The sequence below is a fragment of the Podarcis cretensis genome (assembly GCF_951804945.1).
Source record: "Podarcis cretensis genome assembly, chromosome: 8".
Taxonomy (NCBI): domain Eukaryota; kingdom Metazoa; phylum Chordata; class Lepidosauria; order Squamata; family Lacertidae; genus Podarcis; species Podarcis cretensis.
Window position 1 is genome coordinate 71,157,106 of NC_137177.1, and position 19,092 is coordinate 71,176,197.

At 43.2% G+C, this 19,092-nt stretch overlaps 1 protein-coding gene across 4 annotated transcripts in view; it reads right to left on the minus strand.

The window, feature by feature from the left end:
• Positions 1–19,092, minus strand: part of PRDM16 (PR/SET domain 16) — a 448,370-nt gene that overhangs the window by 194,504 nt on the left and 234,774 nt on the right. For all 4 annotated transcript variants that reach the window (XM_079986789.1, XM_079986791.1, XM_079986788.1 and 1 more), the window contains exon 3: positions 7,306–7,356. In XM_079986789.1, the coding sequence (XP_079842915.1) occupies positions 7,306–7,356 (51 nt within the window). The remainder of the gene's footprint in view (positions 1–7,305; positions 7,357–19,092) is intronic.

Here is a 19,092-nt window from a genome sequence, read left to right on the forward strand (position 1 = left end):
AGACATGTGCAATTTCCTCTCCTGTTCATTCAGATTTCTCCAACATCTCTACTTATAGGAGCACCAGCAGTGAGAAAATCGAGGTGCTTTAAACAAAAAACCAAAACAAAAAACCACACTAATTCATTTGAGGAACATTTCAGGTTTTGACAGCTTCTGAAAACGGATATGTTTAAACTCACCCTTTGACTGCCTTGTTTTGTGTGTGATTTATATGGCAATAGCCATTGGCTGCAAACACATAAAATCTGCCCGACTGATATTTTTAATAACACACCCTTCCCCAAATGGATATGTTCACAAGCACCATAGCTTTGAATGCATACTTAAACCAAAAACCAAAAAAAAAGGAGAAGAACTGAGAACATTTGATGCCAATAAGTGCAAGGAGTTTTTCAGAGGATACAAAATAAACATCATGGTTTGCTTCGCACTGCATTGGAACTGCAGGGAATCTGTGAACTTTGAGCAACTCAAGTTAAAATCTCCAGACCAAACGTGTGTGTGTGTGTTTAGTACTGTTATTATAAACGTGGCAAAGGCCTTCGGCAAATTGGCCCAAGTCATAATTGCTCCACAAAAGACAGTTAACAGTTCCCCTGCTCTTCTCTAACTACCTTCCTGACTTCCCATTGAAGCCTAATTTCCCACTCCTTGAGGTCATCATTCATCAGCCCCTCAGATCCCACTGGGGAAGGCCCAGCAGACCTTTTCTCTCTCCCTTATAACCGGAGGCCTTTCCTTTTTTTTTTCTTTTTTTTTTTGGATGGCCCTGTCCTCTATAAAATGTCTCCACTCTCTCCCAGTGGGGTGAGCTATGTTTATAATATCCAAATAATGATTTCACAAATTATCATAATTATCAATCAATCATCTTCTTTTGAACAATGCCTTGTGCAAGTATCAGATGGCTTGGGTGACCTGTAGAGTGTGTGTGTGTGTGTGTGTGTGTGTGTGGTTGCGCAACATAAACAGAGAGAGATTTATTGGTTCCATGGCTGCTAATGCTTCTCTGCAATGACATTTAGTGAATTTGGGAATAAATCTGCCCCGATAACTGCCAGGCTTAGATATGGGATGCAGTTTCTCAGTGCTAAAGGATTCGGCTCATCAAAAGAATAAAAGTAACAACAACAAAAAAAAAATGTTCCAAATTTCTATAAAGATGTGCCCCCCTTTATTTATTTGCAATACAGTCTTCAACAGTCTCTAGTGCTCTTCAGGAAAACAAGGTCAGCATATATCAAAAGGGGCTTTCCCCGCCAATGTGTTCACTGCATTTTGCATAGCCTTAATCACATTTATTACTTTAAAAAAGTACTCGAGCAGAAAGGAAAGGTCTATCATCTTAAAGATTGACTCTGTGTATTATTTTTTAAAAAGACAATGTTATCTCTTGGTCTCCCCACAGAGTTTCTCCTTGTTAATGGATAAATCTGGACTCGCCAGAAAGTCACAGAATAAATTCAGAGCCTCCCCCCACCCCCACAACCTTCTTGGGCAAATGTCTATCCTATTTGATTTTGATAAGACGGCTATTGAGCTTTAATAATGTTGCCTATCCATTTCAGCTGGCCCTTAACATGTCTCTTTATTTGTCCCTAAAGCCTCTTCAAGCAATGCCTTTTTATTACAAGTCTCTCCGCATGGTCTCTGGGGAGACGGGGTTGACAAAGAGTGATAGATAGATAACTCTATAGATTATCTCCCACAGCTGTTTTCCCTCCAGTAGCCCCCTTAGGCGATTCCCTCTAAGTAAACAGAGGCTAAAGGGGGGGGGGAGCATACTGGAGAAAGATGTCTTCCAAGGTTCTTTAGTCATCATGCTTGGGAAAAATAAAATTAAACAGCCCACACTAGACTGGCCTGTATGGATGCTTCTTTCTTCCATCTTCTCTGCAATTTTCAACCATTTTTTTCCCCAGGGGAAAGAGGTCTTGCCTTGGAAATGGCTTATCATGCACTAGAAAAGTAGAGAGTGTGGTACCCTTTCTGACATTAGAAACAGAGAGGATACAAAGCTGCCTTTAGGTTTATTTCCTCCCTCCCCAATTTGATCTACACCAGGGTTTCCCAGTCATTGTTGGACTACAACTCCCCTCATCCCTAGCTAGCAGGACCAGAGGTCAGGAATGATGGGAATTGTAGTCTAAAGAAACACCCAGAGACCCAAGTTTGGGAAACTCTGATTTATGTCATTCACTGGAGGGACATTATTACCTGGACCCTCTGCTCTTCCCAGCATTGCTCTGCAAGGAGCACACCTTGATAAAAAAAATCCATACAAAATGGGTGAAATACAATAGTAACCTTACTCAGAACAGACCCACTGAAGCCAGCGAAGAGGATTTAAGGATGTAAGAAGAGCTGTGCTGGATCAGGCATCCTGTTATCGCAGTGGCCAACCTATGGGAAGTCCATATGCAAGACCTGAGGGCAATGCCACCTCTCCCCACCTCCAATTTCCAGAGGCTAGTATTCAGAGACAAACTGTGTCCAACAGTGGAGGTAGTAAACATAGCCATCATGGCTAGTAGACATTTCATTAAGTCTTCATCTCTATAACCTAAGCACCGCTTTGTGGCATCCCTTGCAGAAATCAAACATGACGGATTCTGCTCACACCTTTAGGGCAGAGAAAGGCACTGGTACAGGGTGATTTTTCATTCTTTACTCCTCTCCACTGTCTGGCGGTAGTTCCTTCGGTTTAGCACCAGGTTCCTTCACAAGCCATTAAGCTTAGACTTGAACTCTTTACCCTACTGCTTTGACCTCTGTTGGCCTGGCTTCAAAATCCGACTGGCCTTCAGCAAATTTATCACCTCATAAACCGCCGGTAGTGCTTCTTTACAATGTGTTTAGGCTAGAGCCTATGTCAAATATTATAATTGTCATAGTTTATGTTTGCAGTTGGTGGGGTGTGTGTGTGTGAATTAAGGCAGGAAAATGAGGAACCAACCCAACTGTGGATAGTGAATGTCCAGTTGGCCTTCTCTCCTCCCTGCCACCTCACTGTTCATTTCAGTTCAGTTCTGCATCCTTCTGCACACCTGCCCAGAAAAAGGCAACCAAACTTATCAAGGCCATGAAACAACATCCCTAAACGAAGAAAGGTTGGAGCATTTGGGAGTTTTGAGTTGAGAGAAAAGGTGTGCAAGAGATGACATGATAGAAGTGTACAATATTATGGATGTCATGCAAGAAGTAGGTAGGGAAACATTTTCCTCCCTCTTTCATGACACTAGAACTCATGAGCATCCAATGTGAATTTGCTGTACCATAAGTCCTGTACTTTTATTTCACTAATTGGTTTAATTGGTTTTTGCAGATCCTCTAAGTTGTTATATTTTAGCAGACATAACCTGTTTCACCACATTCATGTTGCTCAAATCTTTTTTATGGGCGTCATGGCAAAGTCTACATGAATATTTGCATGCATTTCTGTGCAAATTTCTCCTTTTAAAAAAAAGTCTTATAGTGTGCATTTCTGCTGCTACTGTTGGAGAAGAGCACTGCAACATCGGGAACACTGCAAATCTTGTTAGATAGCTCCGTTTATTTATTTATAGCAAAATAAATAAATAACTTGTATGTGGCAATTACATTTTTTAAAAAAATCAAAGCGGTTTACAACAATTGTACACACACAATAAAAGCCACATGGTTATAGATCACTGACTAGTTTATCTTAACTGCCTCCATAATCCCAATGGCAAAGAAAAAAAGTTTTCAGCAAATGTTTAAAGGCCAATGTAGAAGACACCTGCTGAATCTTTACTGGAAGATGCCTGGACCAATGACAGGAAAGGGGGTCTTCTTGATAGTTCCACCTCCCTCAGAAGTTTCTAGGGGTTTCCTGGAGGAGGGCCTTCTCTGTGGCAGCCCCCTAGGTCATGGAATCCCCTCCCCACAGAGGTACATCTGGAAACTTCGCCATATAACTTTTGCTGAATGGTGAAGAAATGCATATTTACCATGACCTTTGACACCTAAGATGTGTGCTTTGACAGCCCAACCCTATTCCTATAAATGCCATCTGGTGATTTGTTAATTCAGTATGAGGAATTGTTGATTATTCTATATGATTTGTGTTGTATTCGTAATGTTCTATTATGTTCTATCATGCTATTCTTATTTATTGTTTGTAAGCTGCTTTGGGGTTCATTTGAATGAAACGCAGCATAGAAACGGAGTAAATCAAATCAATCAATCATTTTTAATTTTTAATTGTTATAACCTGCCCTCAGACCTGCTGATCAAGGGTAGGTCATAAATTTAACAACAGCAGCAGCTCAGTTTCATGTCAAATGAACCATCACTTTGAGAAATGCAAATTAGGTAGGTTCACATTTTAAAAATTGTGAGACATTTAAGGAGGATGTTCCCCCCCAAAAAAACATCAAAATAAAAATTTTTATGTGTGCCTCATTGCAATAACAAGCATCTAGAAATGAGCTCACATTGACTGGGTACAAATGGAATGGGACTTATTGCTAACACATCATGAGAAAGTCCAGGAAAGCTGCAAAGTGGCTTCTAAAACAAGGAGGATGGGATTCCATTTTGGGGGGTGATAAATGAGGTTATGATAATAAGGACTGTCCCCACATGGCTTGGGATAATAAGAGCCCTCCGAGGTCCAGACAAATGGCCGATGAGTTATGAGATGAACAAGGTAAAAAGTTCAGCACTACTGCAAGGTCACAGGGTGGTCAACAGAGGGCATTTCATGTGGGACATCCCCCCCCCCAGCCCTCAAGTTTAGCTTCTAAAGGAAAAGATTATTTGCCTCATCTCATCCTGGAGAGAATTGGAATAGACTGTGTTGCGTATAGATATGTCTATGTATCTCTTTTCAAACTGCCTCTGGAGCCAGCCAGATCTAGAGTTTCACAATGTTTGGCAGAAGCTGCCCGGGTGTTTCGTTTTAACTTTTAGAGCTCAGAAAGTGTCATTAACAAGACAGCCATACAAAGGGGGCAGGGAAAGAGTTGCTCTAGTTTTCAATCTGAAACAGCAATGGTTTCTTAAAAGGAAGTCTCTGGAGGTATGCTACCGAAAATATGAAATCTCATAAAAAAGAAAATAAGCTAAATGAAGCACAGAAAGAACACCTTTAGGCAAACACATGTTGCCATTGCCTAGGTAGGTGATGCAATGAAGCGCGCCCTCCAACTCAGTTAGTTGTTCCACTAAAACAGCAAACTGGATAGACTTTGGCTGGGATAAGTGTAATGATTTGGCCTAATTCAATAAATAGGCAATGGTAAGCAGGGCTGCTTTGAGATCCCATATAACCCTGCAAGCATTGTCAGATTAGAATATATTTTGGGCACATTCATACTGCTTTAAAAAGTCATGGCTTCCCCCAAAGAGTCTGGGGAGCTGTGGTTTGCTAAGTATTGAATTGATGCTTTTGAATTATGGTGCTGGAGGAGACTCTTGAGAGTCCCATGGTCTGCAAGAAGATCAAACCTATCCATTCTTAAGGAAATCAGCCCTGAGTGCTCACTGGAAGGACAGATCCTGAAGCTGAGGCTCCAATACTTTGGCCAACTCATGAGAAGAGAAGACTCACTAGAAGAGACCCTGATGTTGGGAAAGATGGAGGGCACAAGGAGAAAGGGACAACAGAGGACAAGATGGTTGGACAGTGTTCTCGAAGCTACCAACATGAGTTTGACTGAACTGCGAGAGGCAGGAGTGCCTGGCGTGCTCTGGTCCATGGGGTCAAAAAGAGTCGGACATGACTAAACGACTAAGCAACAACAACAACAAGTATTGTAGTGCTGTAAATGCATGGTGTGAATGTGGCTGTGGTGTGACCTCTACAACTCATGTCCAATTAAAAACAACAGCAACACAGTACTAAGGGCTAGAAAGACAGTAAGACAGTAAGAATCAGGATTCTCTGTCACCAAAATCTGCCAGGCGTGATGCCTGACTCATCGGAATCTGCCAGTCCCCGTCTGCAGATCACCCAAAGCCACAATATTCCCACAACTGGTTCAGTAGCATATTCCAGATTCTGCCCATGAATCATCAACATCTGCAAAGCTCCACACATGATACAGCGGAATCTGCCAGGCCCTGCCCATGGTTTGAAAATCTAGCCTACAAGGAAGTGCCCTGGCCCCAACTCCCTCAATTTCAAAAGCTACCACACTGAAAATGCAGACTCACTGCTACCCGGACATTTGTCAAGAGGGATGTTCTGGGCTGGAGCTCTGCATCCAGATTTCCATCCTCCTGGCTTACTGCAGTGACCCTGTTACCAGCAAAGTACCCTTTGGAAGGGGCTTTGCAGCTGATTTTCAGTTGTTTGGGCCTTGGGTGGAGAAGGTTTTCACTGATACCAGGTCATGGATACAGTTGTGGCGATCACACAGGGTCCCCGGACGTTTCACCGTCTATTGATCCCTGTGCCACCACTTTATTTCTCACTGCCACCACCCAGGCCCTACCTGGTAAAATTTTTAGTCCAGTCAGGGTTAAATTGGAACATAAACTTCTGTTTGTTTATTGCAGTTTAACAAGTGTGTGGTTTCATAAACGGTATCAGTCAATTACAATCATGGGGTGCCTATCCAGACCTATAACTTCCGCCACCTGCTCTCACTCACTAAACCACCTCTCAGATATTTACTTGTCTTCCTAGCTCCTAACTGTTCCTGACTCAGCTTATTTCACTACACTAACTCAACCTACCCACAGACTCTATCCCCATTCACTCCCACTCCAACCAACCACCCAACTCCCAACGAACTTCTCCCTTCGCCCCTCCCAAAGCTGGTTTTATAGTCCCTCTGATTGGGTAACCTGTTTAACTGTTTCACCTCCAGCACTCTCATATGTTAACATCACAACAGTCCCCTTCCAGCATGTATAGCTGACCACATGGTTTCTAAGAGTTCCAAGAGATGAAAATTTTAGGCAACGCATTCGCTTCCACAGAGTGGACTCAAAACCTATTTATAACAAACAATTTTATTTTCAGTGCCACAGAGGATTTCTGAACTTTTGTCCAGCTTGACCCAGAACTGAAGCCTACATCCTACCTGAAAATCATGCTGAGCCCACAAACTAGACATAAACGGAACCCCCCGCACAATAAGAAGGGCATTCCTGTTCCAATATGCAAACGGCAATATGCAAATCAACAAATTTAGGTGGATATTCAGGAGACATATATCACACCCACTTCCTCGCCCCTGGAACAAGGAAGCAGTCTAGGTCCCGTCATAACCAAATACAGAAGTTGCACAACTTGGACAAGATCAAAAGGCATTTTTTTCTCTCTCCTACCTTTTTAATGCAGCCAGCTTGCAAAGCTGTCTCAGGATCCGTAAGCATTTGCTGAAAGCAAAACAAAAACAAAGGTCACTTGGCAGATCTGGGGAGCAGTGAGACAATGCAAATCATATTGAAATAATACAAGTAAAAGTATGATTTTAGACTGGGAAACAAGCATACAATGATTTGCATACAGCGATGGCACTAGGAATGGGTGAATCTGTCAGTTTGGGTATCTTGTTTTTCATAACTTAAGTTCTGTTTTCCACATTTCCACATTTCCTCTTAATATACGCATTTTCATTGTGTGAAGTTTTGCCTGGTGTAAATGGGTTTTTTTTGGCAAAACCATTTCTCCTAACATGCAACACTGTTTTGTATATTATCTTCATTAATATAGGCATTCATTTGCAAGCTTTACCATAACATATATATGTGTGTGTGTGTTTCTGCAGGCATTGCTTGGCTAGAGAACCGCATTACAAAATTCAGAGAAGGGCCAAGTTCAAAGATGGCTGTGTTTCAGTTTGCATAGCGCTTCAGAAACTGAATTAGGTTGATTCACTTTTAAATGCAAACCGAATTGGATTCCTCCCCAGTCTCTAGATGGAATGCAAGGAGGGTAAAACCAGGCATTCAAACTGAATAGAGAATTCCAGGGATGGGGGAATCAATCTAATTTTCATTTGACATATGTTCCCCTCCCACTGCAGTCCATTCCATTCAATTTCTACATCAATCTAAAATGCACACTAAAAAAATAAATAAATCACTCCATTCAAAAGCACCCTCATTAAGGGGATAAGCAGAACAATATGAACATGTCAACTAGCATGTTATCTCTCTCATGGTATATACATGCATGCAGTTTGTTGCTTAAAGACTCCTGTCCCAAGCTTGATTTTCACCTCTGCCATGACCTACCAAGTGGTCTTCAGAAAGCCCCTCATTCTCATACTCTTTCCTATCAACACAAGAATGACAATATGTTTGGAACTTGGGGGATTGCAGGAAGGATTATTTGTTTATAAGCACAACAGGGATGTTGTGATAAACTAAACAGGTGATGGGCAAACATGAACTATCCCAATTGATTGCTTGCAAAAAGGGTCAGGGCACCAGAGATGTGCTGCAAGCATGCAGAATCATGGCAGAGCTCAGTATGACTATGGATCGTATCCAATGCTATTCCTACTCAGAGGAGACCCACTGACATTAATGGACATGACTAACTTAGATTCACTGCTTTCAACAGGTCCACTCTCAGGAGAGTTTTGTCAGAGACAAACCCATGTTGCTTCAGGAAAGAACAGGAAGCCCTTTATACTACAGTGGTACCTCGGGTTACAGACGCTTCAGGTTACAGACACTTCAGGTTACAGACTCCACTAACCCAAAAATACTACCTTGGGTTAAGAACTTTGCTTCAGGATGAGAACAGAAATTGTGCAGCGGCGGCATGGTGGCAGTGGGAGGCCCCATTAGCTAAAGTGGTACCTCAGGTTAAGAACAGTTTCAGGTTAAGAACGGAAACGGACCTCCAGAATGAATTAAGTTCTTAACCCAAGGTACCACTGTACTTCATTGGTCCAGGTGGATCCAATGGTGAATATGGATGGGTGAAGTCGGTCCAGAGTCTCATGGTTCTTCACTGAAAAGCAGCCACCTACAGTTTGGTGACATGGGGAATCTGTACAGAGCCAACAGTTCCACACGCACCCTCACTGCCACATACTGAACCCATGCAGTTAGGAGCAGATTTGATTGTCACAACTGGAGAAAAGAAACAGGCAACAGCCATTTGAGGCACTTGGAATAATGTGCACTTGGAATAATGTGTCCATTCTAGTTGCTTTGCCTCTAAAAGGGATATTAAAGAGCTGGGGAAAGGTTCAGAAAGGGATAGCCAAAATAATCAAGAGGTTGGACCAACTCTCTTATGAAGATAGGTCACAACATTGGGGGTTTGCTGGTTGTTTGTTTTTTTAGTGTAGGGAAAGGTGAGTAAGAGAAGGCCTGACAGAGGTGGGCAAAATTAAATATGGTGCTGTGATTGTGGAGAAAGTTTACCTCTCCTTATCCCTATACTAGAACTCAGGATATTCTGTGAAGCTGAATGCCTGAAGATTTATGGCAGGAAAAAGAAAATGCTTCTTCACACAGCAGCACACAGCTAAGAGAAGTAGTGTTGGGTGCCAACTTGGCTGGCGTTGAAGGAGAATTAGACAAGTTCATTGAGGCTATCAATGGCTGCCAATTATGATGGCTGTGTCCTACCTGGAGGAATCATGCCTCTGAATACCAGTTTCAGGGAATCACAGGTAGGGACAGTGCTGCTCTCCTCAGACCCTACTTACAGACTTCCCATCAGCCTCTGGCTGGGTAATGTGAGAACCCGAGAAGAACATAATAGCCCTTCTGGACCAGGCACAATTAGTTGAGTATCTTGTTCTCACAGTGGCCAAGCAGATGTTTGTGGGAAACCCAAAAAGGTATGTTAGTTTAGATGGCCCAGTGGCCTGATCCAGCAGAACTCAGGTTGCATCCAACTAAGTTACCCTCAGAACAAACCCATGTAAATTAATGAACCTAAGTTAGCCGTGTCTATTAACTCGAAAGGGTCTACTCTGAATTGGACTAGCAATGACTACAACCTTTTCATGCTTTCACAGGGCCCTTCAGACACCTATTTACTTACTCTCTTGCACATAAATGTCTGCCATTTATTTCCATGGGGCCGATAAAGGTCTTCAATCAACGGAAAAGTTGTGGTGGAGCAAATCTACTCCCTACACCTAATCATGGGTGGTCCAGCCTCCACCAACATGGATTCCTTTGCCCCTCCTATCCTATAGATCATTGCCATACACAGGGCCCACGTGTAGACATTTCCCTGGTTTCTTAATATTAACAGTAATCACTCATTATCATCGTCAGGATTTCAGACCTAAATATATTCACTGTATTTTTCTTTCTTTCTGTTCCTTCCCTAATAACCCTCAATATTCTCTTTCCTTTTGGACACATTTGCACAGCTGTTTTCTGGGAAGCTCCTGCAATGGTTCCAAGATGTCTTTCTGGAGTCGTAGTAGCTAATTTGGAACTCACAGACTACTCCAGCTATTTCTTCTCTCTCTCTCTCTCTCTCTCTCTCTCTCTCTCTCTCTCCCACCCCCGTTTTCCAGGGTGGAACTCTGAGCTACAGAAGTCCTACACGTTCTGCCCAATAAATGTGCCAGCTGAGTGGGTCTGGCTCCATCGCTGTGTTTGCATGACCCGGCCTGGGTAAGGCCGCCCAATTTCCTAAGTTCAAATATGTTGGCAGGGCTTTCCCCCGAGCTCAGCTGTGACAACAAAGTGTCAGATTTTAAATATGAAGGGTTTTCTAACCCCTCCGATGTTTTACGTTTCTTTTAATAGACACCAAAAATTGTGGTTTTGGAAAGCTGCGAAAAGCAAACAGGAGCGAAAGGTGAGCACCGGAGGAACAAAGCAAAGTTTGTCGGGGAAAAATCAGCACTCCAGGCTGCATGCTAAATAGTTTTGCATGCCCCAATGCGAGCAGATGGGGCTGGTTCGATGGAGCAGAACTGAGCTGGGGTTTTAAAGGGAAAGGGCAGTCCTTCTGGGCAAGGCCAGCAGCCCACACTCAGCTTGTCAGCCCAATCAGGATATACGGAAATTTAGGGAGGGTGTGAAATTTCTTCATTACAGTCTAAAGGAGGATTTAGCTACCTAGCGCAATATACACTAAGATAACAAAGCCAATTTTGATCCTGAATGAGTCTCTCTTTGGAGTTCCCACCAGGCTGAAGGGGCAAGGATCCATATTGTCTGAGAACCAGGAATGTACGAAACCGTCAATATCAGTTTCTCACCCGCTCCCCCAATCTTAATTCAGTTCTCCACTTTTCTGCATACATTTGCATTGCAGAAAAACTCCTCCTGGAAATTCGTTAGCATTCTACTTCCTAATACAATGGTACCTCGGGTTAAGAACTTAATTCGTTCTGCAGGTCCGTTATTAACCTGAAACTGTTCTTAATCTGAGGTGCCACTTTAGCTAATGGGGCCTCCCACTGCTGCCATCGCACGATTTCTGTTCTCATCCTGAAGCAAAGTTCTTAACCCGGGGTACTATTTCTGGGTTAGCAGAGTCTGTAACCTGAAGCGTCTGTCACCTGAAGTGTCTGTAACCCGAGGTACCACTGTATGCACAAGTTTGCAAGCAAATTCCCCAATGCAATGCATTTTTGGTGTGTTATTTTTGCAATAAAATGCATTTTCATATATACTTCCCGCCTGATATATCCAGTTACTTGGTTAGATAAATGCTCCATGACATTTTGAAGGATGGCTGTGTTTCAGCTTGCAAATCATTTCAGGTAGTACTAACTAGGTAGTTTTGCATTAAAATGTGAACCACTGGACTAAATTTCAGAGGGAGAGAAAGAGAGAGAGAGAGAGAGAGAGAGAGAGAGAGAGATTATTTCTGTCTCCATGCCATATGCCATTTTATATGTACCAATCATATCACCTATTACTCCCCTTTTCTCTAAACTTAGAAGCTCCAAACAATGCAACATTTCCTTATAGAGAGACCAAGACCACAATGGAACTGCCAAGGAAGAACTGAAGAGAAAGTCCCCAAGATGTGAAATATCAAATTCTGAGTGGTATTCAGCACAGTCCTACATAGAACACACCCAATGGTGTTAGTGGGCATGGCTAACTTAGGTTCATTAATTTAAGTGTGTTTCCTCTGAGCAGGACTGAGCAGAATGCTACCCTCTATCCCAGCATTGATAATTCTAGCAAAAATCCACTCCTTCTTCCTGGATGAACAGAGAGAGAAATAAAAATTTCCAAAGGAGTTTGAACACACACACACACACACACACACACACACACACACACTCTATCATACAAGCATAACAACATTTCAGCAGCCACTGCTGAAGGACAGCTTTGCATTAGCTGTTGCTCTAGGGCTGGCAGCGGCGGGGAAGGAATCCTGTCCCTAGATTTTCCTTCCTGGAGTTGGGAGATGGAAGAGGTTTTGTTGCTGGCGCACTGGGGTTTGTGCAACTCCTCCCCACTTTCTACAACCAAACATGTCAGGAGACGCCATGTGAATCTTTTTCAAAAACAGTTTACAAGTTGGCATGCGCCATCTGCGCTTAGCCCTAATTTGATTACATTCCCCGGACGGATCACAATGAGCTTATGTAAATAGTAATATTATCCATTCATCCCATGTGCTTGGATAAATGGTTATCCCGTGTGTGTGTGTGTGTGTGTGTGAAATTAAAGCACACAGGCATGCAAAATGGATGGATATATTGGATGTATAGTTACTGTATCTATTTGGCCAAACCGCTGTTTTGCTGTGCTCAAAATTGCATATGGCATCCAGAGTTTTTATTTCCTTTTCCAATATCTTAGGTTGAGGCTAGAATCAATAGATTTAAGCTTGAAGACAGGTAATGGGTTGCACCAAGTGCTAGACCTACTCAGAGTAGACCTACTGAAGTTAACAAACATGACAAACCCAGGTCTGTTGATTTCAGTGGGCATATTCTGAGTATAATTTAGCTGTAGAGACTTGCTCTCCCGGCTTCAGCAAAAGGAACCTGAAACCTCCGGAGTGCAGCGGGACCTCCCGCTGTGTTCCGGAGGCTTCAGGCGACTATCTCTGAAGCCTTCAGAGCTCAGCGCAAGTTCCCACTGCACTCCGGAGGGCTCGGTGCCAACCGACCCCATTCGCTCTCCAGGCTTCAGCGAAAGCAACGCGAAGCCTCCGGAGCGTGGAGGGAGCGCTCCCTCTGTGCTTCCGAGGTTTCGCGTTGCTATCGCTGAAGCCAAGGAGCCTGCATTCGCTCCATAGGACGCACACACATTTCCCCTTAATTTTTGGAGGGGGGAAAGTGTGTCCTATAGAAAAATACGGTAAGTAGCTGAGGTGTATTTCTCAATAACAGGCTTACAGCAGTCCAAGCTTCCACAACTCATCCTTCCCCGTCGGAGTCAGTTGACTCGACTGGCTTCTGACCTCTCCCAAGGCCAGATATACACTATGTCCTCCACTGCCTCATGCTAGCCCACCTCTGCTCTAATCTCTTACTCCGCCTCCTACTTCTTGGCGACTCAGGTGAAGCCAATTCCTCTTCCTCTGGAGATTCCTCTCTGCTGGGTGTGTCCCTGACAATGGCCAGTAGGGTCTTGGTCCCCACTGGTCCAGAAATATATGGGTGATCTCTCTGTGTTGGCTGGGGTTGACGAGAGTTGTAGTCCAATACATCTGTATGGCACCAGGTTGGCAAAGGATGAGTCAATAAGTCAAGGGACTTATTCCTCTCTAAATTAAAAATTCTGTATTGGTTCTTGGAATGCATAGATAGATAGATAGATACCCCCCCACTCTTTAAGAAAGGAGAAGGAAGGAAGGAAGGAAGGAAGGAAGGAAGGAAGGAAGGAAGGAAGGAAGGAAGGGGTAGAACCCAACCATAAGCTCACATTAAGATGCAATAACCACCAGTGCACCCATTTTTAATTTAAGCACATGAATCCAATGTCCAGATAGGTATCCACGTGAAATTGCCATGCATAAGAAGCATGTTCAAATGCGACAAGGAAGATTAGGTCCTCAGACCACTGCACAATGGACAGCAGGTGTTTATCCTTCTAGGCCAGGCATAGGCAAACTCAGCCCTCCAGATGTTTTGGGACTACAACTCCCATCATCCCTAGCTAACAGGACCAGTGGTCAGGGATGATGGGAATTGTAGTCTCAAAAAACATCTGGAGGGCCGAGTTTGCCTATGCCTGTTCTAGGCTGATGGTCTTGGGGTGACCATAAGGGCTTGCCAAATCTGTGCAAGTTGTCCTGGAATGGTTAAACAGTTTTGTACTCCAAGGAGCCAAGGGAGATATACATCCCCCACAAAAGAAAACCACCACAGATTGTATATCCCCACAACACCCCCGATAGACAGCTATCAGGCAGCTGCCGCAAGATCACTCAGCAAGCTTCATGGCATGTGTGCATGGTCTCAGCACTTTGCACTATGCCAGCTCTCAAAGACCCGGCGAGGGCCTTTGATGGGCTGAAGATGAGGCGTTTGATCAGGATGTGTTTGATGTTATTTGAATATGAAACAGAGAGGGGGGTGGTGGGGAGCTGGCTTAATATTTAACCACAGATCAGATGCTTTTCTGCACTAGCATTCACCTCCAAGCTGAGTGTCTGTTGTCTCCCCAGTATGCAGAGTTGCACTCTTCACCCTAATCCCTCCAGACGGTCCTCAAACACAGCCATGATTAATCGTTTTGTCACTCTGGGCTATGGCACCAGGCAGATACTGTGGAGAGAGGCCACACCCAAGAGCCCAGCTGTGATAACTCCCAGGTGTGGGAAAGTTCATATATAATGATGATAACATGGTTAAAATGAACTAATGGCAGGGCGAGTAGAGATGTCTGACTCCATAGCACCTGACTCCACAGAACCAGCCTTGATCAATGACCAATGTTCGATCAGTAATTATCATCCTTTATCTGTTTATTAGATTTCCTACCCAACCTTCAACGTGAGATTCCAGGGCAGGTTACAACAACTTATAAAAAAAAATATTAAAATCAGTTAAAACAATTACAATCAAGAGCATAGGGTGAGTCCCTAGATAGATAGATAGATAGATAGATAGATAGATAGATAGATCATCATTTTGGTCATTTATATACAATTTCATACTTTAAAGAAGCCTCTGATATCCTAACAATATCACAAATGAAAGTAAAATACAAAAAATAAAAATCTATGTTTCAGAGCAGCACAGGGCAATTAGGTAAGATGTTCTCTTAAACACAGACAGTATTTAATGGGGAAAGGGTCAAAGATATGCAAGTAACATGCATATCCCATTAGACAACTATTTTTGCAAGGTTGTTCCATAAGGAATGGGCAACACCAGTGAAATGCAACTGAAAGGGAAAAAGTTGAAAGTTCAAAAGTTTTGTGCAGCTTCACAACCAGGTTTACCTTTACTATTGAAGCTTTAGATTTGTTCTTTCTCTACGAACGGCACATATTAAAAGCGATTGTCGACTTTGTTGAGAGATGAAACCAAGATGAAACTGAAAAATATATCAAAACTCCTGGCTTAAACACACACACACACAGCAAGAAGTAATAACCTCCCCCCGCTGGCTTTGGTGTGATCATATCCCACGATAAATATCAGGAAGTTAAACACGCCGTCTAATGGGGATCATTTGTAAGAAGTTCAGTATGCAGAGGACTTAAGACTTTTGGCCAAGACAAACAGAAGACAAGGTAGAGATTGCAGAATGGCACCTTTCCCTTTGCCAAGTAATTGGAGGATGGTGATAGGAGGATGTTAAGTACAATCCCACAGTCTTCAGGGCCTATTTGGTTTTTATATGGCGTCCTTATCAGGCTTTAAAAGTCCAGTGTTTGTGAGCTGATGAAATGTACTTCAAGCTTTGGCAAGGTTTTCCCCCCTCAAGGAGAAAAGGGGGGAAATAAATACTGTAAGCTCATTACATGTGTTTCTGTGTGTAGAAGAAATAGAAATCTAATTATGAGGTGTATTCTTTTCCTTTCATGTAGCAATCTCCCTCTTCTGGGACATTTCATTTATTTATTATGTCAGGCCCTCCAAGTGTCCCTATTTTCCAGGGACAGTCCCGGATTTACAGAAGCTGCCTCAGTTTCTATTTTGATCCATGAAAGTCCCGCTTTTCCTTAGGACGTCCCTATTTCCATCAGATATTCTGTTGGAGGGTATGGAATTAAGCGACCCCCGAGCCATCTGAAAGCAGCTCTCTATAGGGAAGTTTTAAAATGTTTGATGTTTTATTATGTTTTTATATATGCTAAAGTGGCTGAGGCAACCCAGTCAAATGGATGTGGTTTAAATAGAATAACAATACAGTCGTACCTTGGAAGTAAAACTAAATCCGTTCTGCAAATCCGTTTGACTTCCAAAACATTCAAAAACCAAAGCAAGGCTTCTAATTGACTGCAGAAGCTCCCTCAGACGTTCAGCTTCCAAAAATAGTTTTCAAACTAGAACAATCACTTCTGGATTTGCGGCCTTCGGGAGCCAGAACGTTTGAGAACTAAGCTGTTCAAAAACCAAGGTACAACTGTAATAATAATAATACCGTATTGGCCCAAATATAAGCCACACCCACAAATAAGCCAATTTTTGTAAGGTTGCACATTTAAGATGCACTTTAACTTTTCATTGTGGCTCGAGGACCCGAACCCCGCACAGTGGAATGAAACACAAGGACACATGATATAAGGTTAATGGGCAAGAAAAGGCCACAACTTTATTGATTACAGCAAGTGAAAAGGTATTGGCTTAGGCATTGGATTACGTCAGCTGACTCCACCCACTTGGAGAGGGTGAGTCTAAAAAACAAAGGGGGGTTTATTCACCAGTAGGTGGAGCCTGTTGATGCTAATCCAACTATAGGCTCTCCCCTGATGTCACCGAGGGTCGTGCCATGGCCTCCCGCCAAGCAGGCATCGGACAGAATACACGACCGCCGGATTCCTTTAACGGAATACCCAAAAATTTAAGGCGCAGGCGATGGCCACACCTAGCCCTTCGACACCACAACACATTATTCCAATGCCTAACCTACCCACCAATACCACGAAAGTTGTGACGATTGCTACGAGGTAGGCAAAAAAACCAAAAAGCCTAATGCCAAATGGAAAAATTCCTACCAGGCCCCCTGGACAACCAGGCCGACCAACCTAAGGTCCATAGCAAGGCCAAAAGAAAACTGGAAACCCTGCTCTAAGGGAGTGGAGGGTGGGTGACTAGCGACGGGACAACAAAAAGAGAGGGCTGGAGGCTGGCGCCGCAGCAATTCAGGCTGCTGTACATGCCCCCTTGAAGGCACCTGGTTGGGTGCCCGGCCGAGGGCATGGGCACCAGCCAGGTGAGTGGGAGGCAGGGGGCAAACGCCCCCCTGCTTGAGGCGGAGTCCGGCTCCCAGCCACAACCACTCCCCTCTCTTGCAGGGAGGAGAGTCTCTGTCGGAATTTTGGGGAAAAAGTGCAGTTTATAATCAGGTCAATATGGTAACAACAACTATTATTATTATTATTATTAAATAGGATGTCTATTTTCATCGGAGAAATGTTGGATTGCCATCAACCGATTGGACTCAAATCAGGCTCAGTGACAGCAGCAGGTCAGCTTTGCCTTGACTCATGAACCATCACATTTTGGAATACTCAGATCTCTGTAGACTTATTCACGGCATTCTTATATTTTTAAACTCACCCCCCCCCCAATCCAAACAAATATAACAAAGTTGTACTGTACAATTTTCAGGAGAAACTAACATTATTTTTTGTTCTTTGGAGGGGGTCCCTCTTTAATATTGGGGGTTTTTTTCAAAGCCTCACTTCAATAAAACAAAGTAGGCACAATAAATCATGGGTAGGTTTTGCCTGTACACATATGATCCATCTCTTCATTTCATGCAATCCTTTTTCGTTATAGAACTGACCTTGTTATTGACAAAGTGATAAAAGGGAATGAATTTGTCTGGTGCTTTGGTTATTGATAAGCTGTTTGTTAAGATGATCTGTAATAATCATAAGTAAATAAGGGCTGCCCATATATCTTCTGTAATGGTAATGCACAGGGAGTGAGGGAGACAGCGATAATTGGCAGATCCAGGTTAGATATATCTTGCTAAAAGGTAGCGTTCAGCTTTCATTCTTCACTCACAAGGAGTGTTGAATGGGGAAGAGGGGCTTCACTGCCCTGAAGTTAATGAAATGTTAATAATAACAATAACAATAACAATAGCAATAGCCATAGCAACAATAATTTATTTATACCCCACCCATCTGGCTGGGTATGGCAGTTATTTCTTCAAATGAGATATGTACACTTTACTCTCAAAAGTGGGGGTTTCCAAAGGGACTTTGAAAATGCTCCCCTGTCATTGTGGGCCCAGTTTGTATTGTGTGGCTGGAATAACAATTCAACTGACCCACTTAGCTTGTTTATTTCTTTAGGACACTGGTAAACCTGAAAGGCTCTCCATGAGTCTTACAAAAGATGTCAGAATTTTGAGATGGCTAGCAAAATTTCTGAAAGGGGGGGGGGGGATGCTTTGATACTGGGTAAATACGATAAAGCCAGTTTTTGATAAAGCCAGTAACAGATTTACAGGGGAAGCCTCCCTAACCAAAGGACATTTTCTAAGTTTCTTTGGTGGCTAAACCTTCTCTCTTCTTAGGGAGTGTAGTAATGCTAGCACTTTACAGCCCAATCCTATGCAATTTTCCTGAGACATTAGCCCTGCTGTGTTGAGTAACTCATAAGTAAAATGTGTGCAGGATTGCTATGCTACTTGGCTTTGTGCTAATGCTATGGAAAAGGTATTCCACGCCCCCCCCCCATCTCGTCACTTAAGTCAGCCACCTATGTGGTGAAAAGACACATGAAACATCCGCCTTTTTAAACACTGCTAGAGTCCAGGGGGAAAGCTGGTTATTTTTCCTACACTGTCTGGGAACATAACCCTTCCTGGTACCCTGACAGAAAGGATGGGATATGTCAGTTTGAGACCCACCAGCCACCGAGCCAAATGTCACTTTAACATGACAGGGTCTTAGTCAGTCTGCCTGTTAGACGGAGAAAAATGACCCCCATTAGTGCCGTGGAAGAAAATAAAGTTGCATCCTGAAAGGTGAAGTAGAAAAAAAACACCCACCCACAAACCCCACGCTGAATTGGA